We start from the raw sequence: 25,467 nt of genomic DNA, 5'->3' as shown, positions 1-25,467 counted from the left end.
CTCAGTGGATGAAGCCCAAGTCTGTGAATGAATTCAATAACCCGACCTGACATCTTTAAAAAAAAACTTCTCAGACATCTTTGAGTTTATTCTCAGGCTGGGAAAACGCTGTGTGAGCCAGAGGGCAGTGAAGAGGGGAGGCGGGCAGGCCGGGCAAAATGGAAAGTGTGACTCGTCTTCTTGTGTGGGTTTGGAGGCTGCAAAGGTTAGGGGGGAACCCAGTCCCTTCTATAAGCAGTGCACTGAGAATAGCAAGGACAGCAACGAGGAGATGAGCAAATTAGGCACCATGAAATCATCTCCAAGCTGGGTTTCTCAAAAACAAACAAAACAAAGAGCCAGATACAGGAAGGAAAGGTTTGACCACTGGTTGTGCCCAGAGAAAACATGGGACCCAAAGGCCAGGAGCATCAGGACAAGCTACAGTCACCAATGGTCTCCATGTCATACGTACAACGCCTCATCCCTCAAGACGATGGTTTTCTATGGGTTCAGTCATTATTCTTAAAATGGCCATTCCATCTAGAACAGTGGTCCCCAACCTTTTTTGGGCCACAGACCGGTTTAATGTCAGAAAATATTTTTACGGACCAGTCTTTAGGGTGGGACGGATAAATGTATCACGTGACCGAAACAAGCGTTAAGAGTGAGTCTTAGATGAATGTAACAGAGGAAATCTGATCATTTTTTAAAAATAAAACATTGTTTAGACTTAAATATAAATAAAACGGAAATAATGTAAGTTATTTATTCCTTCTCTGCGGACCGGTACCAAATGGCCCACGGACTGGTACCGGTCCGCAGCCCGGGGGTTGGGGACCACTGAGAATGTTCCAGGATATCTGAAGAACATGATCACCTCGGCAGGTATCATTTCTGGTGGTTATCATCTGGGGCAGAGTTGACAGCTGATGGTCCAGGGGCCAACTCTAACCCACAGCCTGTTTCAAATGAAGTTTGATTGGCACATGGCCACACCCATCTGTTTACATATGAGTATGGCTACTCTCACACTTGAGCAACAGAACTGAGCAGTCCCACAAAGCTGAATCACTTACTAGCTAATCCTTTACAGGGAAAGCTGGCTGGTTTCCACTCCAGAAGAACACATTTTACTGAGCCGTGTTCCCTGACGAGAGTGTGAGAGAACAGGCAAATGAGATGACAAAAGAGCAAAAACACCAACTCCATCCAACTTAGAAAGGAAAACATGGGAGATTCCTATAAGAGGGACATGTCTGGGTTGGAGCCTTAATTACAGTGTCCTTCACCTGGAAAAAAGGATTTTGTTTTCTTTTCTACCTCCTCACCAACTCCTACAATCTAAATAATGGCCTCTCTGCATGCCTTGTTTTTATTTTTCCCAAGGCTAAAGGAAAAGAGTTTGGACTCAGATTTTCCACTTAAGAAACCTCACTTCCACACGAAGGCAGGGAGCAGTTATAATATATCCTTAAAAGGCAAGTCCAGTCCCAGTACCACAAAGACGAATGCCCTAAAAGAAAAGGACTGTCCACACGGCCTTACAACATTAATATGGAGGCCACAAAAGACCACAGGGCTAGAATACACTGGAAAGGTAAAATTCAACACCAGCTGCCAGTGTGTACGGAGCTAGAATGAGCATTTTCTTCTCAACTGTGTTTCATTGAAACCTCTGATAAGAGGTCACTTAGTTGGGGGAAAAAAAGTTTTGCATTTTATTATTTTATTTATTTATTTTTTTTATTTATTTTTTTTTTTGCATTTTTCTGAAGCTGGAAACAGGGAGAGACAGTCAAACAGACTCCCGCATGCGCCCGACTGGGATCCACCCAGCATGCCCACCATGGGGCGACGCTCTGCCCACCAAGGGGCGATGCTCTGCCCATCCTGGGCATCGCCATGTTGCGACCAGAGCCACTCTAGCGCCTGGGGCAGAGGCCAAGGAGCCATCCCCAGCGCCTGGGCCATCTTTGCTCCAATGGAGCCTTGGCTGCGGGAGGGGAAGAGAGAGACAGAGAGGAAGGCGCGGCAGAGGGGTGGAGAAGCAAATGGGCGCTTCTCCTGTGTGCCCTGGCCGGGAATCGAACCCGGGTCCTCCACATGCTAGGCCGAGGCTCTACCGCTGAGCCAACCGGCCAGGGCCAAGTTTTGCATTTTAAATAGTCAGAACTTTGTAGGAAATGTTTTTCTTGGGCTGAAATGGCCCCTGGCTGGCTACTGAAAACCTGATCAGGGCCGAAATAGTCAACACAAACATGCAATATGCTAAGATCTTCTTGACCATTACTCCTCTTTTCTCCCTCAACTGTGAGTCTTAGTTGAATGAAACTGGTAAGGGGCTATTGCCAGGGCTGCCTATTCAGAGGGGACAGTGGAGGCCCAAGAAGCACTGTTTCTTCATGAACTGTTCCCAGAGTTCCTTTTCAGTCACCCAGTCGGAGAACAGGTCAGACTGAAACCGAAGCTTAACCAACAGAACTAAATATCCATGCTACTGGTCGCGACCATCACCTATTATTGAATCGGTTTTCTAGTATTCTTCCTGGCTTCACATCTCCAAACTAAACTTTTTCTCTTTTTTCCAGCTTTATTGAGATATAGTTGACACACAACGTTGTGTAAGTTGAAAGTGTACAATGTGATGATGATACATCTATATATGCAAAATAATGATTACCACAAGGTTAGTGAACACTTCCATCATACCTCATACAGTAACCAGTTTCTGTTTGTGGTAAGAACCTTTAAGATATGTTCTCCTAGCAGCTTTCACATACATAACACACTACTGCTAAATATAGCCACCACATTGTACCTCACACCCCCAGAACTTCACCTAGAAGTGTGTGCCCTTGACCAACATCACATCACCTATTTCGCCACCCGTCACCCCTGGCAACCACCAGTCCACTCTCCATTTCCATGAGTCCTCTCCTTTTTTTTAAGATTCCACATAAGTGAGATCATACACTATTTGTCTTTTTTTCTCTCTGGCTTATTTCACTTAGCATAATAGTCTCCAGCTTTATCCATGTTGTTGCAAAAAGAAGAATTTCCTTCTTTTGTGGCTGAATAATACTCCATTCTGTGTGTGTGTATATCACAATTTCTTTATCTATTTCTCCATCAACAGACACTTAGATTATTTCCATGCCTTGACTACTGGAAATAATGCGGCAATGAACATGAGGGTGCAGAGCCTTCGTCAAGACAGTGATTTCATTTCCTTGTAATCTGTACCCAGAAATGAAATATCTAGAGCATATAGTAATTTTAATTTTAATTTTTTGAGGAAGCTCCAAATTGTTTCCCATAATGGCGGCACTAATTTACATTCTCACTAGTGCACAAGGGTTCCCTTTTCTCCACATCCCCACTAACACCTCTTATCTCTTGTCTTTTTGATAAAATCCACTCTAACAGGTGTGAGATGATATAGCCTGGTGGTTTTCATTTGTATTTCACTGACGATTAGTAATGCTGAAAACCTTCTCATGTACTTGTTGGCAAAAAATCAGCAAGTGGGATTACATCCAACAAAAATGCTTCTGCCCAGCAAAAGAAACAATCAACAAAATGAAATGGCAATCTGCAGAATCAGAAAAAAATATTTGCAGACCATATATCTGACGAGGGGTTAATATCCAAAATATATATATAAAAAAAACTCATACAACTAAATAGCAAAAATAAAAACAAACAGTCTGATTTTAAAATGGACAAAGGACTTGATTAGACATCTTTCCAAAGAAGATATACAAATGGCTAACAAGCTATACTTTTTCCAAGTTGGAGCCACCTCACCACATCATTTGTTAATAGCTATTAGGAACCTGTACCTCTTCCACCTGCCCTGAGTCGGCCTTGAAGCTGAGCCCTGCCTGTGGGTGGGATGTGGTAGGAGCAATCATTTAATGCCCACTGACTAACTGTGCCCCAGAAAGAAACGGTGTCAATGCTTTCTTTTATCTCTTCTGAAATTATGCATGAACAGAACTCTTCCATTCCCTGCTAAAAGTAAAAACTTGATAATTATAACAAGTCTAAGGAGGGGTTAACCAAAGAAGGAAATAGTCTAAATTTTATAATATTAAAAAAAAAAGGCCCTGGCTAACTAGCTCAGTCTATTAAAGCGTCATCCTGAAACAACAAGTTCGTGGGTTCAATCCTTGGTCAGGGCACATACAAGAAGGGACCAGTGAATGCACAACTAAGTGGAACAACAAATAAATGCTTCTCTCTCTCTCTCTCAAATCAATTAATAAAAAGAAATAAATAAAATATATATCCCAAGTTCAACATATACTGAGATAAGGATTGCCAAGTTTAGATCCATGACATCTATGTTAAAGAATCACTTGTAATTAGCTCAGAAATGTAAGCACCAATATTTAAGAGAAATTATTGTAAAACAACTTTTAAGTCATATTTATACTCCATTTTCACAGGTTGTACAAATGGCAAACTCAATGCTGAAGTCATATCAAATCATTAAAGCTTTGTCTTTTTTCCACTAAATTAAAAATCAGAAGGAAAAAACAAAGATTCTTTCCTTCATAAACATCCACCAAAAAGAAGTTTGTTCCATTAATCCTAAATATTTTATCAAAAACTGATCAGTCACATAGCACTTGTTTCATTGTTAAAATCCATTAAGTCACACTTTCCTTCATTTTATAGTAGTAATTTGTGACTCTGTGTGTCTTTAAAGTTGGGAAACATAAATTTTATAGACATAATTTGGTCTGTATGATGTTATCAGCATGAAAAAACTGCTGAGACTGGTGACACACACCAGGTTATACTAAAGAAGGATTTATGATGAACAAAGGACTCAACTCTTTTTTCCTTCAGTTAAGCTCTGGTTACCAGCATCTCAATGTGTCAGTTCTTCCAATACGGTTCTTCAATTACAATTTAGGTCTTAGTCACTTTACCTTTACTAGCTATTCGCTTGGACATGTTCACTCTGCTCACAATACTCACCATAAGCTCTGGATATGTTGGCCGTTCTTTGGAATTCTTCTTCAAGCTTAAAGGGAAAAAAAAATTAATCACATTAACCTCTAGAAGCCATCTGTATTTTCACTAGACTAGAATTTCAGAACTTAAAAAAAAACAACACATAAATAACCAGCTTTAAAAACGCACTGAAAACACAGATCTGCTATATCTTGACTTTCCTCTTCTGTTATACTTACAAGTTACGTTTTAAATTCCTCCAGGTGGACCTTAAGGGAAGGAATAGATGTGTGGGTGTGGGTGTGTTTAATTTCCTTTGATCCTTTACCAATGACATATAAACTAGCTTCTCTGGTCTACAGCCATTGTATCTCAAAAAACATATCTAATTTCCCTCAAACAATTTTTACTCCACCCCAGATGACAAAGAAATTGGCAGGTGTTTCTTATATTGCATCTGTTATGTCTTCACTACATTTAATACATTGTTCTCCTTGCTTCTGAATCCCCTGAATGTATAATTTCTGTTTATGTATTCTTAACCAAACCTGCCTGAGATAGAAGCAATAGAACCAATAAAAAGTCTAAGGTAACGCTACCTGTTTCCGACCCCTTTGCATGCTCTGAGAGAGAAAGCACACCCAGCCATGACTTAGCAGTTTTTCTTCCCAGCAATACATTGGTGTCATGCACTCCTTTAAGTGGCTTCCATTCACTCAGCTTTCTATACATACTAACATTTAATAACATTTGATACCAGAGATAACAGTAAGACAACTACAATCTGAAGAGACCCGCCCCTCCACCCACCCCTGCATCCATCCCCGGCGTAAAAATGGGAAAAAAAAAAAAGAAGAAGTGGTTTATCTGGAGTTGGAATCCCAGGTTACAGAATGGAGAAAAGGATGATTTCAAAAACTATGATTTGCAAGGCAACCTGCAGACTCCCCTGCCCACTGGGTCACAAAATCACATATGAATGAAAAAGAACTCTGTCTGGTGTTGAAGGAGGCAAAATGTGACTTGATTCTTAGGTTGCTGGGATCTGTGTTGATGGATCACTTTGAGCAAATGAGACCTACTCTGTGTGACATGAGCTGTGTGCTCCACCTACACAGCTCCACAGTAATGAGGGGGGTGGCCGCAGGGTGCAGAACCAAAGGAGAGTGACATAGTTGAGACGCTTTGAGAAACTGTGGTGTAAAACAAAATGACATGAAGAAAAGAGAAAGCTTTTGAACCGAAACAACTTAAAGCAGCCTACCAGTTTATTCCAGGCAATGTTGTGGGTAGAAGCCAGGGAACCTGAGACAGGGTACAGGTAGATGTGAGGAGAGAAGTTTCAATCTGGAACTGAGGGTAGATCTAGGACCTAGTGACCTCAGTGACCAGACAACCTATGAGAGAAAGTTTCATCTCAACTGAGGATAAAAATAAGAGGGAATTAGACAGAGGAATTATCAACTGTCCGAGCAGACTGACATGGGAAGGTGTGCCTGAGTGAAGGGAATGAGACCTTGTCACTCCCACACCGGACTGCATGCCCCTATATCCTGAGATTCCACAGAGCTCTCCCGGTGGGTCTCCACTGCAGGGCACTTTGCCCTCTCAGGGGTAGTTAGCAATGTCTGTAAGCATTTTTGGTGGGCACAGCGGGTGGTGGGGGGTAGTATGGGCATCTCTAGGTAGAAGCCAGGGATGTTGCTGAATATTCTATAATACACAGGACAGCTGCTCGTAACCAAGACTGATCCAGCCCCAAACGGCACTGATGCCGAGGCTAGAAACCCCGGGCTGCGTGTACTAGGTGTTCGTCCTCACTGCTGCCTAAGATCCCCTTCTCTGAGTGAAATTCACTTAGAACAGCGATTTTCAACCCTTTTCATCTCATGGCCCACATAAACTAATTACAACAAATCTGTGACACACACACACACACACACACACACACAAAAACCTTTTTGTCAATCTGACAAAAATAATGGGTATAATTTGGATTCATCCACACTGGACAGGTATTGCTGTATTGGTTGGTGTCATTGTCTCGTTCAACAAGCTAAAGGAAGAGAGGTCAGTGTCCCTGGCTAAATATTCAGGTAAGGGCATATTTTAAAATTTTTGTGGCACATCGGTTGAAAATCTGACTTGTCTGTCATTTGGGCACATTCTTGCCACTACTATCCCTCCCTATCCCCCACCCCAACAGGCAAAAGTTCTTCCTTCTAAACTCAAGAGCAACTTCACTAAAAAAGAGAAACAGAGGCAGAAATGCGATCCTAGCAGTGTTGCTGACATGCACATAGACCCTCTCCCCACCAAAAACAAAACAAGCTAATGTACAAAAGCCCTGAATTTCCAACTATCTTTATACTCACTTTAATTGATTGATTTTAGTGAGAGGAAGGGAGGGAGCAAGGGAGGGAGGGAGAGAGAGAGAGAGAGAGAGAGAGAGAGAGAGAGAGAACCATCGAGCTGTTCCTGTATGTGCCCATGTGCCCTGATTGGGGATTGAACCAGCAACCTCTACAATTCAGGACGATGCTCTAACCAACCAAGCTATCCAGCCAGGGCTCCAACTATCATTTAAAAGCAAATATAAAGCCAGATCATCTTCTCTTCTTCTCTATAATCTGAACAATTTAACTTGCTAAAAATCAATAATGAAAAGCACAAATTCTACATTAAATCCACACTCACCTGAAACCTGTGTACTCTTATTGATCAATGTCATCCCATTAAATCTAATTTCAAAAAAAAAACACACTCAATAATGAGTCAGTCAACATACTCTAACTCTACATTGACTCTGAAATATTCTCCTTAGGGACCAAGACCCATAGGAATAAGATTGAGGAAGAAAAACTTGTTTCTCAAATGTTAAAATAATGCCCTCTGTCCCTAACCAAGTTGTTCAGTTAGTGAGAGCATTGTGCTGATATGCCAACGTTGTGGGTTCAATCCCCAGTCAGGGCACATATAAGAATCAACCAATGAATATACAAATAAGTGGAACAACAAACCATTGTGTCTCTCTTTCTCTCTCTCGCTCCCTTCCTCACTCTCTAAAATCATTTTTTTTAAATGGCCTTTTTTGTTGACCACAGATCTTTGTGATGTTGCTGAATTTTGACCTTTCGATTAGTAGATAATACAATTATAATCTCCTTTCTCTTCAGGTAGAACTTAAAACTTCCATTTTTTCAAGGAGAGGTAATTTTTTTTTTCTCTTTTTTTTTTACAGAGACAGAGAGTGAGTCAGAGAGAGAGAGAGGGATAGACAGGGACAGATAGACAAGAATGGAGAGAGATGAGAAGCATCAATCATTAGTTTTTCATTGCACGTTGCAACATCTTAGTTGTTCATTGATTGCTTTCTCATATGTGCCTTGATGGCGGGCCTTCAGCAGACTGAGTAACCCCTTGCTGGAGCCAGAAACCTTGGGTTCAAGTTGGTGGGCTTCTGCTCAAACCAGATGAGCCTGCGCTCAAGCTGGTGACCTCGGGGTCTTGAACCGGGGTCCTCTGCATCCCAGTCCGATGCTCTATCCACTGCGTCACCGCCTGGTCAGGCCAAGGAGAGGTAATTTTAAGTCACATGTCTTTTCACTTCTGGAAGACTTTAAGAAAATTTCTCCAATATTTTTTTAATCTGTATAAGAAAAGGAGGGGAAGTCCCAAACTGATCCATTATGAAGTGTTAAGGATTCCTGAAATCTCAGAGATTACTGACATGTAAGCTATTTCCTGACTTAAGGCCCTGATTAGAAAGCTCAAAATTTACCCTAAGCACCACTACAGTGTTGATGGAAAACACTGACACAGCAAACCAGGGCTGTTTATTGAATTAACATAACTGATAGAACCTGTTCTCTCTCTCCTTTAAATTGAGAACACTTCAAAACATGGCCTAAGAATAGCAAAGCACTCAGGACAAGGCTAGGGGAAAAAGTAAATTTTCCATGTTTAATAGGAAGTGCTTGAAATTCAGTATAAAATAACAACTGTGGAGTTCAAAGCTACACTGATTTCTCTTTGGATGTGAGTCAGACTTCTGAATTTTCAAGTGGCTTGTCATTTTCAAGCGTGCAATTAGCTAACAGCCCTAATTCCTCTTCCAAATGCCACAACACACGCTCCTGACCATAGCTGACACTAAAAAACAGCTTCGTGCTGTCATGAGAATTGCTAGCTTGAAGTTTGTGCTGACCAGAGGATTTCTGCCTATTTGAATCTCACCCCCCCCACCACCATCGTTTCCAAGAAGGCTCTGTGGTCCATCCACAAAACAAAAACACACTACGCCTCTCAAGCCATACATATGTCATAAGCTAAATACCTAACCGGGGCCTCTTTTTACTGTCCTTCCTGAACAAGCTGGGAACTATATTTGATTGTCTCAGTTTTATACTAGCCCCTCTGACTCAGACAGTATCAATGTCTGGGTGAGGCTCCAACACACGCCAACATGCCATCCAGCTAGTCAGCTGAGCACTGAGCCTCTGAAATCGACCTGAAGGGAAAACTAAGAGGAAGTTAAGCTGTTCTAATGCTCAGGAGTTGATTTTTCCAAGCCTGTGAACCTATAGGAAGAGGTTGAAGTGAAAATTTTAAGCCTGCAAAGATTCCGTTGTATTGAAAAACTCATTCATCAAGCCTTCAGCAGGATTAAAATACGTGACTTTTTTATTAGACTTCTCTATTAGGAAACCCCAAACAAGGCATACATGGTCAGCACAATTCACCCTGAGGATTCTTTGAAACCCCTATGGTAAGAAAGCCATGTGTGAGGGTAAAAAAAGGGGAAAAAATACCACCCTATAGTCCCAATTTCAAAATAAGTACACAAAGGAAGGGTTTACAAGCTATCATTGTGGGAGTATTTTTCCTTCAAGTTTGTAAGGAATAAATGCATTAACTTTTTGTTTTCCCCACCCCTCCCTTCACGATCACGTTTCTCTGATGGTATTGCAAAAGAAATATATCAGCTGGATCTCTAGGCTGTTGATCTAACTTAGGATGTGATGAGGATAGCCTGTAAATGCTCTCTTCTCCACCCCACAAACCACAAAATACTGTCAACCAACAAACAGCGAGCAGAGGAGAGTGGCTACCAAGTTGATTCCCTGGAGGAAAGCGTATAGAATGTAGCACCCCTGGGATGTCATGAAATGCTTAGGGAGGAAGCGTCCCATGAAAGGTCACAAGTACTCTGATGGGATTACCTAGGTCCTAGGCTATGAGTAATGCACCCTTTTTCTTCTAGTTCTATATTTAGCCCAGAGACAGATGTAGAAGATGAAAACATAGATGTATTATTTATCTAGAAATGTGAGATGAAATCTTTCACTTTCCAAATCTGTAGTCTCCTTCCCTCACAACAAAATAGCTGGGGCTTTTTGAGATGTCTTGAAGGATCACAGCCTGACTATGTCATTAAAATACAAAGAAATATATGGAGTTCCCTCAGAAAAGGGTCTCCAAATGACAGTTTTTCTACATAAGAAAATGGAGATACAGCTATAAAAGTTAATTATGCTCAGAGGCTATATCCTTCTCTTCATCACACAAGAGAAGAGGAGCTTCTAAGGTTAGAATTATTTTTCCATTCTTTTTACCCAGCTCCAGATCAAACTTAAAACTACCAGTAATAAAATAAATAAAGCCAGACCAGGCTGTGGTGCAGTGGACAGAGCGTCAGCCTGGGATGCTGAGGACCCAGGTTTCAAACCCCAAAGTCGCCAGCTTGAGCATGGGCTCACCAGCTTAAGCGCGGGATCACTGGTTCGAGCATGGGATCATAGACATGACCCCAGGGTTGCTGGCTTGAAGCCCAAGGTCACTGGCTTGAGCCCCCCCCCACCCCGCAATCAAGGCACAGATGAGAAAGCAACCAATGAATAACTAAGATGCCACAACTATGAATTGATGCCTCTCATCTCTCTCCCTTCCTATCTCTCTCTCTCTCTCTCTCTCTCTCTCTCTCTCTCTCTCTCTCTTGCTCCCTCTTGATAAAAAATAAAATCATTAGACCACCAGAGGGGGAGCTATTCATCTGCATGCTAATACATATGAAAATAAAATTACTTCCATAAAGATCTAAGCCATTCATAAAATCTTTTTTTTTTTTAAATCAGCACTGTTTTTGGAAGCATTTCATAATTTTTCCAACTCAACTGACTTCAAAATAATGGTCATTCTTAAGGGGGAATCAAAGAAACTGTATTGGTGGTTTATGATAGGCAAAAAGCTATTGACCTGGCATCTGAAATAGAAAAGCCTAGACTCAAAAAATCCGGCTGAGGATAAGTAATAATAAAATTCAGAACATTAATGCCCCTCCTTCCACTCAGCAGTTCTCATACCAACAAAATGATTCCTATTTTGCACAACTGATGTTCTTGAGTACCGGATTCTACAACACTGAAAGTTTGCAGAAGAATGTATTCTCTGCCAACTTCAGTGTTGATGTGATTTGAGCTTTGTTTCTCTCCTTTTTTTAGTAAATCCCATAAACAAGCCAGACTAGCTGACTTGAGTGTGAATGAAAAGACACAAAATTAACAGAATTCGTGGAATTAACAGTTCTAGAAAAGCTGGAAAATGCCTATGCACTAAAAATTTTTAAATGTATGAAACTATAATGGCTAGGTCTCAAATTGAGAGAAAAAAGGAAGAGAAATGGAGACCCTTACTGCTGTCCATCACGCCATCATGTGCGTCCACAGTTAGCAAGCACTCTGCAGGAGATGGCCTACAAAACACTACAACTACTTTGCAAGACTTCTGGGTACCACTGCCTCCTCATCCAAGGTAATTCTTTGCATCTCACCTACTTCCCAACCCCACACCTCCAACGGGCCCTCCCACCTTTCTCTTGAGTTTCTAATCAACATCCCATTGCTTCAAGCTCCCATAACGTTGTCTCTCACTTTGTGACATGAGGCACGATGTTTCTTCCTTGGAATACCCTTCCCTCTCCTACTTGTCTTTTGCTTGAAAAATACCTCTTCACATAGTCTCAGCTCAGGATCTCTTCTAATGCCTTTTCTCTGAGTTGCCCACATACCTTACGAATATCTCCATCACTGGACCTGCCGTATTGTACTATCATTATTGATTGGTCAGACTCCCTTACTTGACTCTGAGCTCAGGGAGGGCGGGGACTGGATAGAGTCATCTCTGCCACTCCGGCACTGAGGGCACACTCCATAAATGCTTTCGGAATGGATGTATGCAGAATGGATTAAACCTGAGGGAGGAAAATTTATGAGAACTCTTCCTCCTCCTCAACACTGGCATCTGGAAGCCAAGGCTGTCTTACCACTGTGAGGTAAAGTCAACAAACTCTTCGGAGAACTTGTCTGCTGGGAGCTGTGGCGACGGTTCCTCTACCACCTGTTTGAGCTGTTGAAAAGGGGTCCCCCACGAATCGTAGGGAAACCGAAGGATGGCCAACTCAATCTAGAGGGGAGGAACACAAGGAGACAACGGCTGAAACAGAGGTCCCTCATGGAACGCACTGCGTCTTCTCTCAGGAGAACCGGCGGAAGGGAGCAAAAGGGATGTTCAAGCAAAATTTCAGGGGGAAATTAATTAATATGTTCTCTAGCAAACTTCCGCCATTTCCAAGGGCTAAGGAGTTTTCAAATATCATCTTACTAAGCCTAATTAAAACTGGTTCCTCCTGAAAATCCACTGTGGCACTTTAAAATGACAAGTCAACAGTTGCTTTGGGATGTAAAGCAACCAGGTTTTCTCTTCTTTCTTTTCTTTTATTGATACCTTCCTTGTTTCTTTATATATTTTTTCAAGTTTAATTGAATGGATTGTGGTAACACTAGGTAACATAATTATACACGTTCTAGGTGCCCAATTCTACAGCACATCTCTGTACACAGTTTTGTGTTCACACACACACCCGGTTCAAGTCTTCATCCATTACCATGTATCCCCCCATACGCTTCTCCACCCCCACTTCCTACCCCTCCTCCCTCCTCACCGGGCTGCCCTGCAGGTTTTCAACTGTTTATAGTCTGAACAGTGACCCTCGCCCAGGATGTTTACAGAGCTGTTATGTACACCTGCTGCCACCTACTGGCCCCTCACTGCAATGAAATAAAAACAACCGGGGACCAGAAGAGTGATCTTATTTGGGAAACAAAGTCCAATTTGCCGTTAGAGGGAGGGTCACATGTTTTCTGGACAAGAATGTGAAATAGCCCGTGGGACTCAGTCAGCTGCCGTGCCTGAGAAAGAGCCAGGGCCGCAGTGGAAAACTCCAGACCTTGGTGACACCCTGAGCGTGGATGACCACCGAAGTCAGTGACAAGGCACTAATCATACAACTTTAGGGCTGTGCCTAAGGACATTACTCTATTGTATCACATCTTTTAGCTCCACCTGACCTCCATCGCCAGGACCTCTCATAACCACATTCTGAGCCTGCGTCCTGGATAACACAGTTCTCCCAGGGTCCATGCACCTTAGCGTTCCTTGAGTCACAGAAGCCTCCTTGTACCTCAATTAGAATGATTTAATTTTAAGAAAACTATCAGGAACTAGAGTCAGACTCTCTCTTTTTACAGATGAGGACACTACTACTGTCCACATGCACCCCTCCTCTACACAAGGGCATACAACTACTTATAGGTGGAAGGAAGAGAAAGACTGGGTTGGCCTAATCTAGGTTTAGTATTTCTTCTACACCATCCTGCAGACCATCGTCACTCGGACTCTCCTGCTGTCTCATGCAGGAAGGATGGCCAAGACCAGCGTGTAGGGCACTGGCCCCTCTCGATCTCAAAGTCCGCCCCACTCCAGCTTATGCCCACAACCTCATCGTCCACGATAGACATCATACACTACCATTGTGATGCCCAGACTCCAAATGTCAGACTTCACACTGTATCCCTTCTGGTTGAGCTCTGGGTTTATTCTTTCAGGCTGGAAAAGAGATAGAAGAAGACAACTGAGATGACATTCTTAGCTCAATGGAGTCTCTGGGGGTAAGGGTGGGGGTGGCCGGCGCTGGCAAGCGAGTTGTTTGAAGCTGTTAACATTGCCTCTCGGGCCAAGAAGACTCATGAACAGTGATGAATATCAATGTCTCTCCAGTTTTTTTTTTTTCATTCTACGTTAGTCTTTTTCTTGGAGACAATAATAAATCAAAGTCTCCTGACAATGCAAAGTGAATTTCAATTTTCCTTCAGAAGAAACAAGATACAAAGCTACTTTGCCAGGGTAGAATCCTCCTTGTTAAAAATATCAACAGTACAGAACTCAGTAATAATAAAAAAATTTTAAAGAAAAAAATCAGCAAGTCACTGGGCTACCGCCTGGTGTTAACAAACAAAACACGTTTTGTTAAACAGGAACAAGAAGGTTTTCCATTCCAAGCACAAGTCCATTTCAACAATGAATACAGCAGAGTTCCTTTAAGTGAAAGGGGGTTCCAAGGTCTCTGCTAATGACAATGACTCTTCACGGCTAGGAGCTTCTCTCAGGACTAACCTGACTTATTTGGGTAATTTCAATGTCATTCACTGCTCTGTCCTCAGCAAACAAGGGAACAGTCCCCCACCACTCCGGGTGGGAAACGATGGGGGCTGTACACATTCTTTACATGTGTTTTCAAACAATGTGCCTTTTTTTTTTTTTTTGCTTGTTTTTTTTTTTTTAATTATACAGGTGAATGAAGCAAGGGACTAAGGATTTTAGACCTGAAATTTTTAAGAAAACCGGAGATGCAGAATATTTCTTGCACCTTAGTTACACTGCATTTCTCCCTCCAATCCCTATTTCCTGACTCGGGCTGCCTTCTCATAACCCTCCCCCCCCCCATCTGAATACTCACCGCCATGTACGGTTTGCATCCTGCATCAATAGTTTTAGCAACAGAGTCTACAAGGTAGCCACTGATTCCAAAGTCGCACATTTTCACTTGGCCCAGCGTATTGATCAGCACGTTGGAAGGCTTGACATCTGAGAGCAAGAACAACCACGGGTTCACCGTCTCAGCCTCCTGTGGAGTTTCATTGCTCTGCCACCAGAGGGCCTGCAACCTCCACTTCTCCCTCAGCTTTCCCATGCCCGACAGAAAAGTAAAATGCAAAATGCCATTCCTGACTCAGTTACATACTGTAGTTCTTATTCCTTTCAACTTGATTTTCTATTTCTGTGTCTCCTTTTCTTGTAGATTGTGAACTCATCAATGGATAAGAACTGCTTCCTCTATTTCATCATCTTCATCTCCCATCAGTATATCATCGTCCTCCTCCCCCCCCCACCCCAATCAGGTAGTAAGAACTTGAAAAACTACTTCTGAATCAAATGCCCGAATCCTCGGGCATAGTCCAAATTATGCAAGATGACTAGTTCTAGAGATCTCCTGTACAACACTGTCCCTATAATGAACAATACTATTCAGTACACTTAAATTTTTGTTATGATGGTAAATCTCGTGTTAAGTGTTCTTATGGCAATAATGTCATTGTTAAAAGCCCAGTTTCTACTGTTAGAATAATAGATCATGGAATGAAGGCATACCATGACATAACAGTATACCAAACCCTAACCAAACAATCAATCTTGATTGAAGCCCTGTCAAGAGGTGCTTCAGAGCTCACAGTGTGGAACTCATCATAAACTCAGATATTCCAGACCATGAGGCTGATCACAGAACATACATGTAGATGAAGGGCTATTGCTGAATCCTTCAGCCTGAAAAGATATAAGACATCCACCCACTTCCAAGTAGGTGAACCGTTGTTATCTCTGGGTGATGGAATTAGAAATTATAGTTAATTGTTTCATTGAGACACTTTCCACAAAGCACATTTAATCAGAAAAAAAGTTATTCTAAAAACTTTTGAAATTATGCCTTATACAGTGTGTCTGTAAAGTCATGGTGCACTTTTGACCGGTCACAGGAAAGCAACAAAAGATGATAGAAATGTGAAATCTGTACCAATTAAAAGAAAAACCCTCCCAGTTTCTGTAGGATGATGTGGCAGCATGTGCACATGCGCAGGTGATGACATAACACCGTGTATACAGCAGAGCAGCCCACGGCCATGCCAGTCGAGATGTGGACGGTACAGAGGAAAGTTCAGTGTGTTCTGTGGTTTGCTAAATTTGAATCCGTGACCAAAGTGCAACGTGAATATCGGCGCGTTTATAACAAAGCGCCGCCACATAGGAATAACATTACTCGGTGGGATAACTAGTTGAAGGAAACTGGCAGTTTGGTGGAGAAACCCTGTTCTGGTAGGCCATCAGTCAGTGACGAGTCTGTAGAGGCTATACGAGATAGCTACCTAAGGAGCCCTAAAAAATCTGTGCATGAGCCCACATCGAACTGCACTGAATAGGTATGAAACTGGGAGAGTTTTCCTTTTATTTGGTGCAGATTTCACATTTCTATCGTCTTTTGCTTTCCTGTGACCAGCTTTCATGACTTTACCAACACACTGTACTTTTCCCCTTAAGTAGAACAACAGATATACACATTTCATCTCATTATTTTTTAAATTTGATACACATTCTCTAACATGAATGACATGTTTCATAATTTTGAAACAAACCCTTACCAATCAGTTTTACACCTGTTGGTAACCCACATTCTTCTTCCTATCCGGGTTCCATCCCATTTTCTTCTCCTCCTCTCCCTCCTTCTTATGTTTCCAATTTTTAATATTAACACTAACAATAGGCATACTCTTGAGGTATTGTACATTAATTATTTCCTAGCTCAGAGAATATAAAAAATTACCAAATGACAATGCTCTGCTAGCTGTCGATACTTTACATTAATTTTTTCAAGACCTTAGTCGAGCATATCTCTTCCAAGGACCTTTCCTTGACCACAGTCACCGGTGCCGATCATCTCCTCGTTTTACATGCTACCTATACTTCTTCCACATCTGGTACTTTTAGTATTTCTAGCGTGTTCTCATGGGTTTGCTGTATATTTGCTTATTTTCCTATCAAGGATTCCCATATAGAACTTTAATAAGAATATGTAGCATGTTCTCATGGGTTTGCTGTATATTTGCTTATTTTCCTATCAAGGATTCCCATATAGAACTTTAATAAGAATACGCTTTCTTCTCAGCTACCTCTCAGGGCACCCAGTGTAGTGCTGTAAGAATACAGTGCGCTATGATGCTGGAAAAATGGTTACCAGAGATAAATGGGTGGATACACAGATGATAAAAGATGGGAGAAGGGATAAATGGGTAGATGGATGGAAGAGGCAAAAGGTCAACAGGAAAGAGAGACAGCGAAGGAAGGAAAGAAAGAAGAGACAAATCCATCCATTTGTTTTCATTTTATCCTGCTTCCTACTGTCTGAAAAGTCTACACTTTGTACCAGAGCTTCCCACACTTTAATGTGCACAAGAATTCCCTAGCCACTTTGTTAAAATGAAGAGTCAGTTGGTTTTGTGACTCGTGGTTCTGCATTTCCACAAGCTTCCAGGTGATGGCCAATACTGAATGAATCTGTACCCTAGTCCCCTGGTCGGCAAACTGTGGCTTACGAGACACATGCGGCTCTTTGGCCCCTTGAGTGTGGCTCTTCCACAAAACACCAGGTGCGAGCGCTACCTCGATAAAGCATGTACCTACCTATATAGTTTAAATTTTAAAAATTTGGCTCTCAAAAGAAATTTCAATCATTTTACTGTTGATATTTGGCTCTGTTGACTAATGAGTTTGCCGACCACTGCCTTAGTCTATAAAGTCATCAGTGGGGTGATCCCGCAGCTCGACTTGGTAACAGGCATTCTATATCCAATTTAGGTGTAATATAGAGCTCAAGTCTTCCAATGCCCTCGGACAGGATAAAGAACGTGTACTTTTATGATTTGGTATGCAGACCCAAGGGAGAACCCCTTGGTTCTCTTGCCTGATTCAATTCTACTTCACCCCTCACAGGATGGAACTCAAGGAAAAGAAACAAACTTTAGAAAAGGAACAGCCAAAGTAGTTCCATGTATGCTTACCTCGATGAATGACAGAGAGCTTACTGTGCAAATGTTCTAACGCTTTCACAATCTGCAAGAGAAACACAGGCAGATATATGTGCCCCATAACCAGAAAGAAACTGAATGATAAGTATATCCAGGTTGATTATTCCTGACTTAAGGTCATGAGGTGAAATATTTTCTCAAATAGTGGTGGTCCTTTCCGGAAAGATACACAAGAAGTTATACAAATTGGATTCCGCCCACCAAAGAGGACCACATCTCACAGTAGAGAGTATGTCCCACTCATCTATCTTGTTTTTCATTGGGCCTCCAGCATTTTTCTTTCCACCTTCCTGAACCTCAATCACTTTTAAGGGCAAAAACTTTCATTCCATTTCATTTTTCTGCTTTCTTCTATACCAATTAGTCCTAAGAAATTGTGTAAAAATCTACAAATGAAAATTTAACTAATATCAAAATACTGACAGCAGGAATATAGTCATAGCAGCTGAATGCACCACTGAAGGGCACTTGAGGCCCTGGCCGGTTGGCTCAGTGGGAAAGCGTCGGCCTGGCGTGCAGGAGTCCCAGGTTCGATTCCTGGCCAGGACACAAAGGAGAGGCGCCTATCTGCTTCTCCACCCCTCCCCCTCTCCTTCCTCTTTGTCTCTCTCTTCCCCTCCCGCAGCCAAGGTTTCACTGGAGCAAAGTTGGCCCGGGCACTGAGGATGGCTCTGTGGCCTCTGCCTCAGGTGCTAGAATGGCTCTGGTTGCAACAGAGCAACGCCCCAGATGGGCAGAGCATCGCCCCCTGGTGGGTGTGCCGGGTGGATCCTGGTCGGGCGCATGCGGGAGTATGTCTGACTGCCTCCCCGTTTCCATCTTCAGAAAAATACAAAAAAAGAAAGGCACTTGAACTAAGAGTTTTCCATACCGAGCCAGTGGGAGAATCTTCTACAGTGCTCGGACAAAAAAGCGTTCCTGTATCCATCCTCAGATGCACTCTTGCATTCAATCCTGTACTGATGGTTCTAGGGTAGTGTTCCTTCATATTAGGGATACAAAGACATAGGAGACCCAGACATCTCACATTCCCCTTGTAGGGTTCAGGATGTACTCACAGAAACTGCTATTTTTCCTAAGATGTCCTCTGGAATTGTTTGGCCTTTATCAATCACTTGTTTGTAGAATTTATCTAGCGACGTATCCATGAGCTCCATGCAGATCCAAACATCACCCTGGAGACCAATTGGTTCAGAGATTGTTAGAGAGGACAGAAAAGGAAAAACAATGAACACCTGTCAGGAAGAACTGCTCCTTGCTTGAGTTGTGGGAGGAAGTGCATGGTTTCTCTCCACGATCTCAAAGGAATTCATAAACAAGCAAGATCATCTCCAAAGAGCAAACTTGCAGATAGCCAAACAGAACTGGCATGTGATCACCTACTCCTTAATGCAGGGGTCCCCAAACTACAGCCCGCAGGCCGCATGCAGCCCCCTGAGGCCATTTATCCAGCCCCCGCCGCTCTTCCAGAAGGAGCACCTCTTTCATTGGTGGTCAGTGAGAGGAGCATAGTTCCCATTGAAATACTGGTCAGTTTGTTGATTTAAATTTACTTGTTCTTTATTTTAAATATTGTATTTGTTCCTGTTTTGTTTTGTTTTTACTTTAAAATAAGATATGTGCAGTGTGCATAGGGATTTGTTCATAGTTTTTTTTTATAGTCCGGCCCTCCAATGGTCTGAGGGACAGTGAACTGGCCCCCTGTGTAAAAAGTTTGGGGACCCCTGCCTTAATGAAAACTAGCATGGAAATACTAACAGACACAAGCTATAGAACCCCGGAAACCCAAGGCTTTACTGCAACTGCCCCATGGGAGTTACGTCTAGAAGCCTACTCCATGTCTGACCTCCTGCACGGAGCGGTGGCCATAGTTAATCAAAGAGCTGCTTTTAAGAGTGAGTGGAAGCATCATAATCCATAGCATAGTAAAGTGAATAGCAGAGGTAGAGCAAAGAAGTAACCCTAAACCTGTATGGTACAAAAGCAAGCTACCTACAGTTCAGCAAGTAGACAAAAGGCTGGAATAGCTCAGATTTTAAGGACTCTGTCAAAATCAGTGTATAGACAATTGGTATAGACAGTTCTGCCAAAAGAACAAAGCAAAACAGGAAGAAGGGAGTACAGCGCCTTTAACGGGGCTCAACACATTGGAAAATACCACCATTTCCAGCCAACTTTGCACCAGGGCATCATGTTATCAATGAACAAGCACAAGAGGGAGGGAGACATGTCAAACAAAAGCACCGTGACCGTGCCTGGCATTTATGTGATCAGAGGCTCTTCTTTTGAAGTGACTGTTCTCCTTCAGTTCGAATTGAAGGATCACCTACCTCACGGAAGAGTGCGCCATAAAAGGTGACTGTGAAAGGACAGTCCACTGTCCTCATGGAAATATCCAAATCCATCAGTAGCCTTTTCTGCTCCTGGCTATTTACTGTGGCCCGGATCCGCTGAATGGGAATGCATGGGAAAATATATGGTTACTGCTCTGAGGATGAAGCAGTTAAGAATGCAGGGACCTTAAAAGTGTACCATCCTGAAAATAGCCCAGCCTCTAGCAACTACCTTTCCCATGTCCACACTCACTGATTAGTTACTTGTAACAAAAGAAAAATAAGGAAGACTGTTGTTATTAATTTAATTTCCCAAATAATCTCTGGTAAATAGATAAACAAACAAACAAATAAATAAAGCTGATAATATATTTTGGAAAATGTGCAGATGTCTGGAAATTATATTTCCAAGTTACAAAAACAGTCTGGTTGATTGTATTGTCTGTTCAGTGCGAAGAGGCCCCGTATAAATTACTCTGCGGCTGGTTTGGAGTCCTACAATAAAAGCCAGGAGCCACTCTTTGGGAACAAATAGGAATATTTGGACTAAACAGCAACTGTAAGAGAACTGGCACAGCTGTGGGAAATAGAAGGAATCAAACAGAAATAGAGACATCCTTCATTCCTGTCCCAGTGCTTCTTAGAAAAGAAAAACCTCTCCCACCAGCAAACATAGCCCATTTTTTTATGAAATCACAGGAGCGATCTAGGTCACCAGGCTTTGGCACTGTTTGCCTACTTAGTGAAGAGTCTGCAGGCAGCAAAACTAAAACTCTACAAGCTAAAGGTGAGATACCCCCATTCTCCAAAAATAAAGGGATCCATGTCATCGGCCATCCAAATTCCTAACGATGGCCCAAATCTATTAATTCATCTAGAAATGGCGATTCTCCAAGGTCCTTCCAGCCCCACGCAAGAAATATGCAATGATTAGACATTTATCTTTATAGTGCAGAAACTATGCAAATTCACTCAAGATGTATTTTACCCTCCTTTTTTCCACAAACGGAGACCATGTTCTCCCTCATTTCTGATTTTCTGATTTTCAGGGACAATTCTTTTTCTTTTCTTTTTTTTTTTTTTTTTTTGTGTGACAGAGACAGAGAGAGGGACAGATAGGGACAGACAGACAGGAAGGGAGAGAGATGAGAAGCATCAATTCTTCGTTGCCGCTCCTTAGTTGTTCATTGATTGCTTTCTCACATGTGCCTTGACCGTGGGCCTTCAGCAGACCGAGTAACCCCTTGCTCGAGCCAGTGACCTTGGGCTCAAGCTAGTGAGCTTTGCTCAAACCAGATGAGCCCGCACTCAAGCTGGCGACCTCGGGGTTTCAAACCTGGGTCCTACGCATCCCAGTCCAACGCTCTATCCACTGTGTCGCTGCCTGGTCATGCATGGACAATTCTTTAAAAGAAATAGAATATAGAACAGAGGAGGCTTTTGAGACATAACAACCAGATTTGTTTGGATTCTAATTTGAACAACTAATAGGCAAAAAAAAAAAACACAATTCGAGACAATCAAGATAATTTTCATTTGTACGTGGTATTAGATGGTGTTTAAGAAGTATTTTCCTCACATTTAGAGGGTTATCTGTTCCCTACAAACAGTCTTTTCTATTTCACCCCACTGAAGATTGCTCTGCTTCTACAAAGAAAGCTGATTTGTAACTGGGATTGACAAACAGAAACACAGAGAGAAAATGTTTGGGGAGCATCAACTCTACCTTCACCGCCATGATCTGCCCGCTGGGCACGTGTCGCATCTTCTCCACCACCCCATATGCACCCCGTCCCAGTTCCACAATAGGCTCCAGGTCATCTGCCTTCACCTCAAAGTTCTGCAAGAGAGAAAAGTCATGCAATAACAAAGAGAGGAAAAAAAAAAACTTGACATAGACTATATTGTCCTCTCTGGTTTCTTGCAACATTCTAAGGATCCTTTCTAGTCCAGAAGCTACTCGTCTAGAAGCTTTTCCAAGCAGCCACAGAAAGCAAAGGGCATCAGGAGATGTTTAGACTCTCACAGCATGCCACCTGCTTGTGACAGGCAAGACAGAGAGATCCAGCTCCAAGTCAGCTTCGAAACTGCTCATATTCAGTTGTCTACACTGGGGTTCATCAGCCATGTCTCCATTAATGCATGTGTAACCCATGAACAGACTGATGGCAACTAGACTTATGCTTGGACTTTGAGAAATGTTACCCCCCCCAAAAAGAATCATCTATTCTCAAATGTCTTCCATCAAGACCAAAACAACCTGGGTTTAATTTGACATTCAAAAATATCAAGAGGTCCACATACTACTTCCTTTTAAATTCAGACTTTCAACCCAGACCGTGACAGCATATAACAGAGCATAAATTTTTTAGTGAGCAGTCAGAAAGCAAATATGTAACATGGTGAAGGTATTAATAATGGGCCAGACACAACCTTCCTTACCTGATTTCCAATAGAAATGCAAGCTTTGGAGTCTAAATCTCTAGGTGGCCTATGGAAAAAAGGAGAAGGGGGGAGAAAAAAACATGAGATTTTAATCAAAAATATCCTTCCCGAATCATATGCAATTTGAGATTTTTCCTTAGACATAAAGAGGAAATTTATAAATCAAATAAAGGAGCAAATAGGTGTTAACAGTGTGGGATTTGGAATAAAATACATTTGGATTTCAATCACTTAAATCACTTAATCTCTTTGAGCTTCTGTTTCTTCTTTAATGTGAGGATATTAGTATATCTACCTCATGGAGTAGAAGTATGAAATAAAATATTCCAAGTAAAGGGCTTAGCAGAACGCCTGATACACAGTTACTAGCGCCAATAAGTCTGATCCATATGTATATAGTTATATAATTCTATTATTCCAGTAAGCTTCAAATTATTTTCCATCCAAGAATATCAATGTGCCTGACGAACCCCCCCACACACACACACACACATACACTTTTGCTACAACTGTTTTTAAGAAAACGATACTTTAAGTATGGTTATCTTAACTCACAAAATTCATAGACCATAAGAATTCGAAATCTGTCTAGTCCCTGCCTTTACAGATGGGGGGAAAAAAGGGTCCAGAGAGGTGAAACAAGTTGTCCAGAGTCACAACTAACAGGTCCCCTGATTTTCAGGTCAGAATACTTTCTCTTCTATCAGGCTGTGTAATTCAGTGACAGGTCTTCTCCACACAGGGCGCACACTATCCAAGGGGCACATCAGCAACCAGAGATTTGCTGACGTTGTGTCTCCAGAAGGGAGGGCACAGCCACGTCATGTGTATTTATTCCTACGATTTCAGTGCTGCTTGGGTTGATGTGTGGCTTTGGCTGTGCCCTTCAGAAGGAGCCTAGAAAAGCATTTTCCTGAAATAAATGCACCAAAAACCTCACGACACAAGCAGTAAATGCCAGGAAGCCTACTGTTAATGTGGCCAAGTAATGAAGCAACAGAGGGGCTGTCCATGCCAGGGCTGTCTCCAGAGAAGCACGAGGGGAAGTGGCAGGGAGGGAAGACAAAAGGAAGAGGGAAAAAGATGCTTTGGCAATGACAACGTTTCCCAAACCTGGTGTTTATATAATTCTACCCCCTCTACTGAAATGAAATAAATAGACACAACAATAAGGGAAATGTAGAAATGAAAACACAGCTACAAACATGAATCTCAGGCTTTCATGGCCAGCTTCCTCTCACCTCGAAGCCCCCTTGAAAGGCACAGAATACCTAAAATCAGTCTTCAAACCAGGGCCTGGGAGGGAAGGAGAGAGCAGAAAACACACACACGCATGCACACACACATGCACACAAAACAGTGACGTGTTTATATATCTTGCATTTCTGAGCAGGGACTGTTTCTTCAGAAACACTCTCCAGAGAAATTAAATTAGTAAAAATCTGATTTCTCCTTCTTAAAATTCCCAAAGCTATTTTTTCTTTCATTGTCACTATTTGTACATATTCATTGCAGTGGAACTTTGAACTAAAGGCAACTATTACTTGACATATGTGACAAACATAAACAATAAAAAAGTCCTGTGCTATTATTGTTCAGCATTCTTCCTTTTAACAGCAACAGAAAGGTCACTAGTACTTGGGGTCACGCCTGTTTTTTTGTCCTCCAAGGAGGGTATTGAGTAAGACCTCTTCTGGGTCTAAGAGTCTAGTATTCACACCAGGGCTCTGCAAAGGACAGCCTGTGGCCCAGCTAAGAATGATTTTTACAAGTTTAAAGGGTTATTAAAACAGCAACGAGAACAACAAAGAATGCCCAACAGAGGCCACTGTGGCCCAGATAGGCTAAAATATTTACTATCTGGCCTTTTGCAAAAAAGTTTGTTGATTGCAGCATTATACTAACTTTGTATTACTCCTCTGCCTAATGAGAGGGTTTTGTGCCATTTTCCATTCTGAGAAAAAGGAAGCACAGAAAAACTCAGTGACTTGCTGAAGCCATAGTCCTCAACAGAGGTGAAAATAAAACTCATACTACCTGACTCTCAGTCTTGGCCTAAGGAGGAAAAGATATATGCTGAAAACTGGGTTAAATACTTTACCTGAGTCTCATGAATTAATTATCTAAAGCACACCTACCTAGCTATGAGTACTATTATTGCCATGTTCCAAATGAGTTTAGCTAACCTGCTTCCAAAAGGTGAACCCATATTTCCAATCCAAGTCTGACCTGCTCTCAACACCCAGGCTTCCTCTAATGAAAGTGATCAATCCACCCATGCCTCAGGCTGTAGGGCCCATCAGGTCTGCCAAAAGCATCAAGTGATGGGGCCAAGACTGACAGATTCTACTGGGGATTAGTTGACACTGTGTTCTGTCCAAGGCTGGGCACATCAGTGTGCCCGGGGCACTGAGTCTTTGTAGGACATTTATATGGTGGGAGGGTGTTCTCTGTCACTTATTCAATGTTTCAGTCCACTGGGGAAAGAACCAAGCTTATTACAAAATTTCTTCTCTGGAAGGTATTCCAGAGGGCACCTTGTGTTATTCTTTTATAGGAACAACCAGCCCTGGTGTAGCATAATTATTTATTTATAATACTAAATGAGTAATTAGTTCACTGGTTATCATTGCAATTATTTTTCTTCTATTCAACAATATTTATTAAGCATCTACCTGGGCCAAGAATTGGGCTAGACCCTGTACATAAAA

At 42.1% G+C, this 25,467-nt stretch overlaps 1 protein-coding gene across 8 annotated transcripts in view; it reads right to left on the bottom strand.

The window, feature by feature from the left end:
* The window catches only part of MAP2K6 (mitogen-activated protein kinase kinase 6), a 118,177-nt gene that overhangs the window by 16,406 nt on the left and 76,304 nt on the right, over positions 1–25,467 (bottom strand). For all 8 annotated transcript variants that reach the window (XM_066237370.1, XM_066237369.1, XM_066237368.1 and 5 more), the window contains exons 3-11: positions 22,754–22,802; positions 22,038–22,151; positions 20,309–20,428; positions 19,037–19,153; positions 17,952–18,003; positions 14,801–14,928; positions 13,813–13,890; positions 12,269–12,408; positions 4,972–5,017 (exon numbers count right to left, since the gene is read on the bottom strand). In XM_066237370.1, the coding sequence (XP_066093467.1) occupies positions 4,972–5,017; positions 12,269–12,408; positions 13,813–13,890; positions 14,801–14,928; positions 17,952–18,003; positions 19,037–19,153; positions 20,309–20,428; positions 22,038–22,151; positions 22,754–22,802 (844 nt within the window). The remainder of the gene's footprint in view (positions 1–4,971; positions 5,018–12,268; positions 12,409–13,812; positions 13,891–14,800; positions 14,929–17,951; positions 18,004–19,036; positions 19,154–20,308; positions 20,429–22,037; positions 22,152–22,753; positions 22,803–25,467) is intronic.

The sequence above is a fragment of the Saccopteryx bilineata genome, chromosome 6 (assembly GCF_036850765.1).
Source record: "Saccopteryx bilineata isolate mSacBil1 chromosome 6, mSacBil1_pri_phased_curated, whole genome shotgun sequence".
Classification (NCBI taxonomy): domain Eukaryota; kingdom Metazoa; phylum Chordata; class Mammalia; order Chiroptera; family Emballonuridae; genus Saccopteryx; species Saccopteryx bilineata.
Note: the sequence above shows the minus strand (reverse complement) of the source record. Positions and strands in the feature narration are given on the sequence as shown.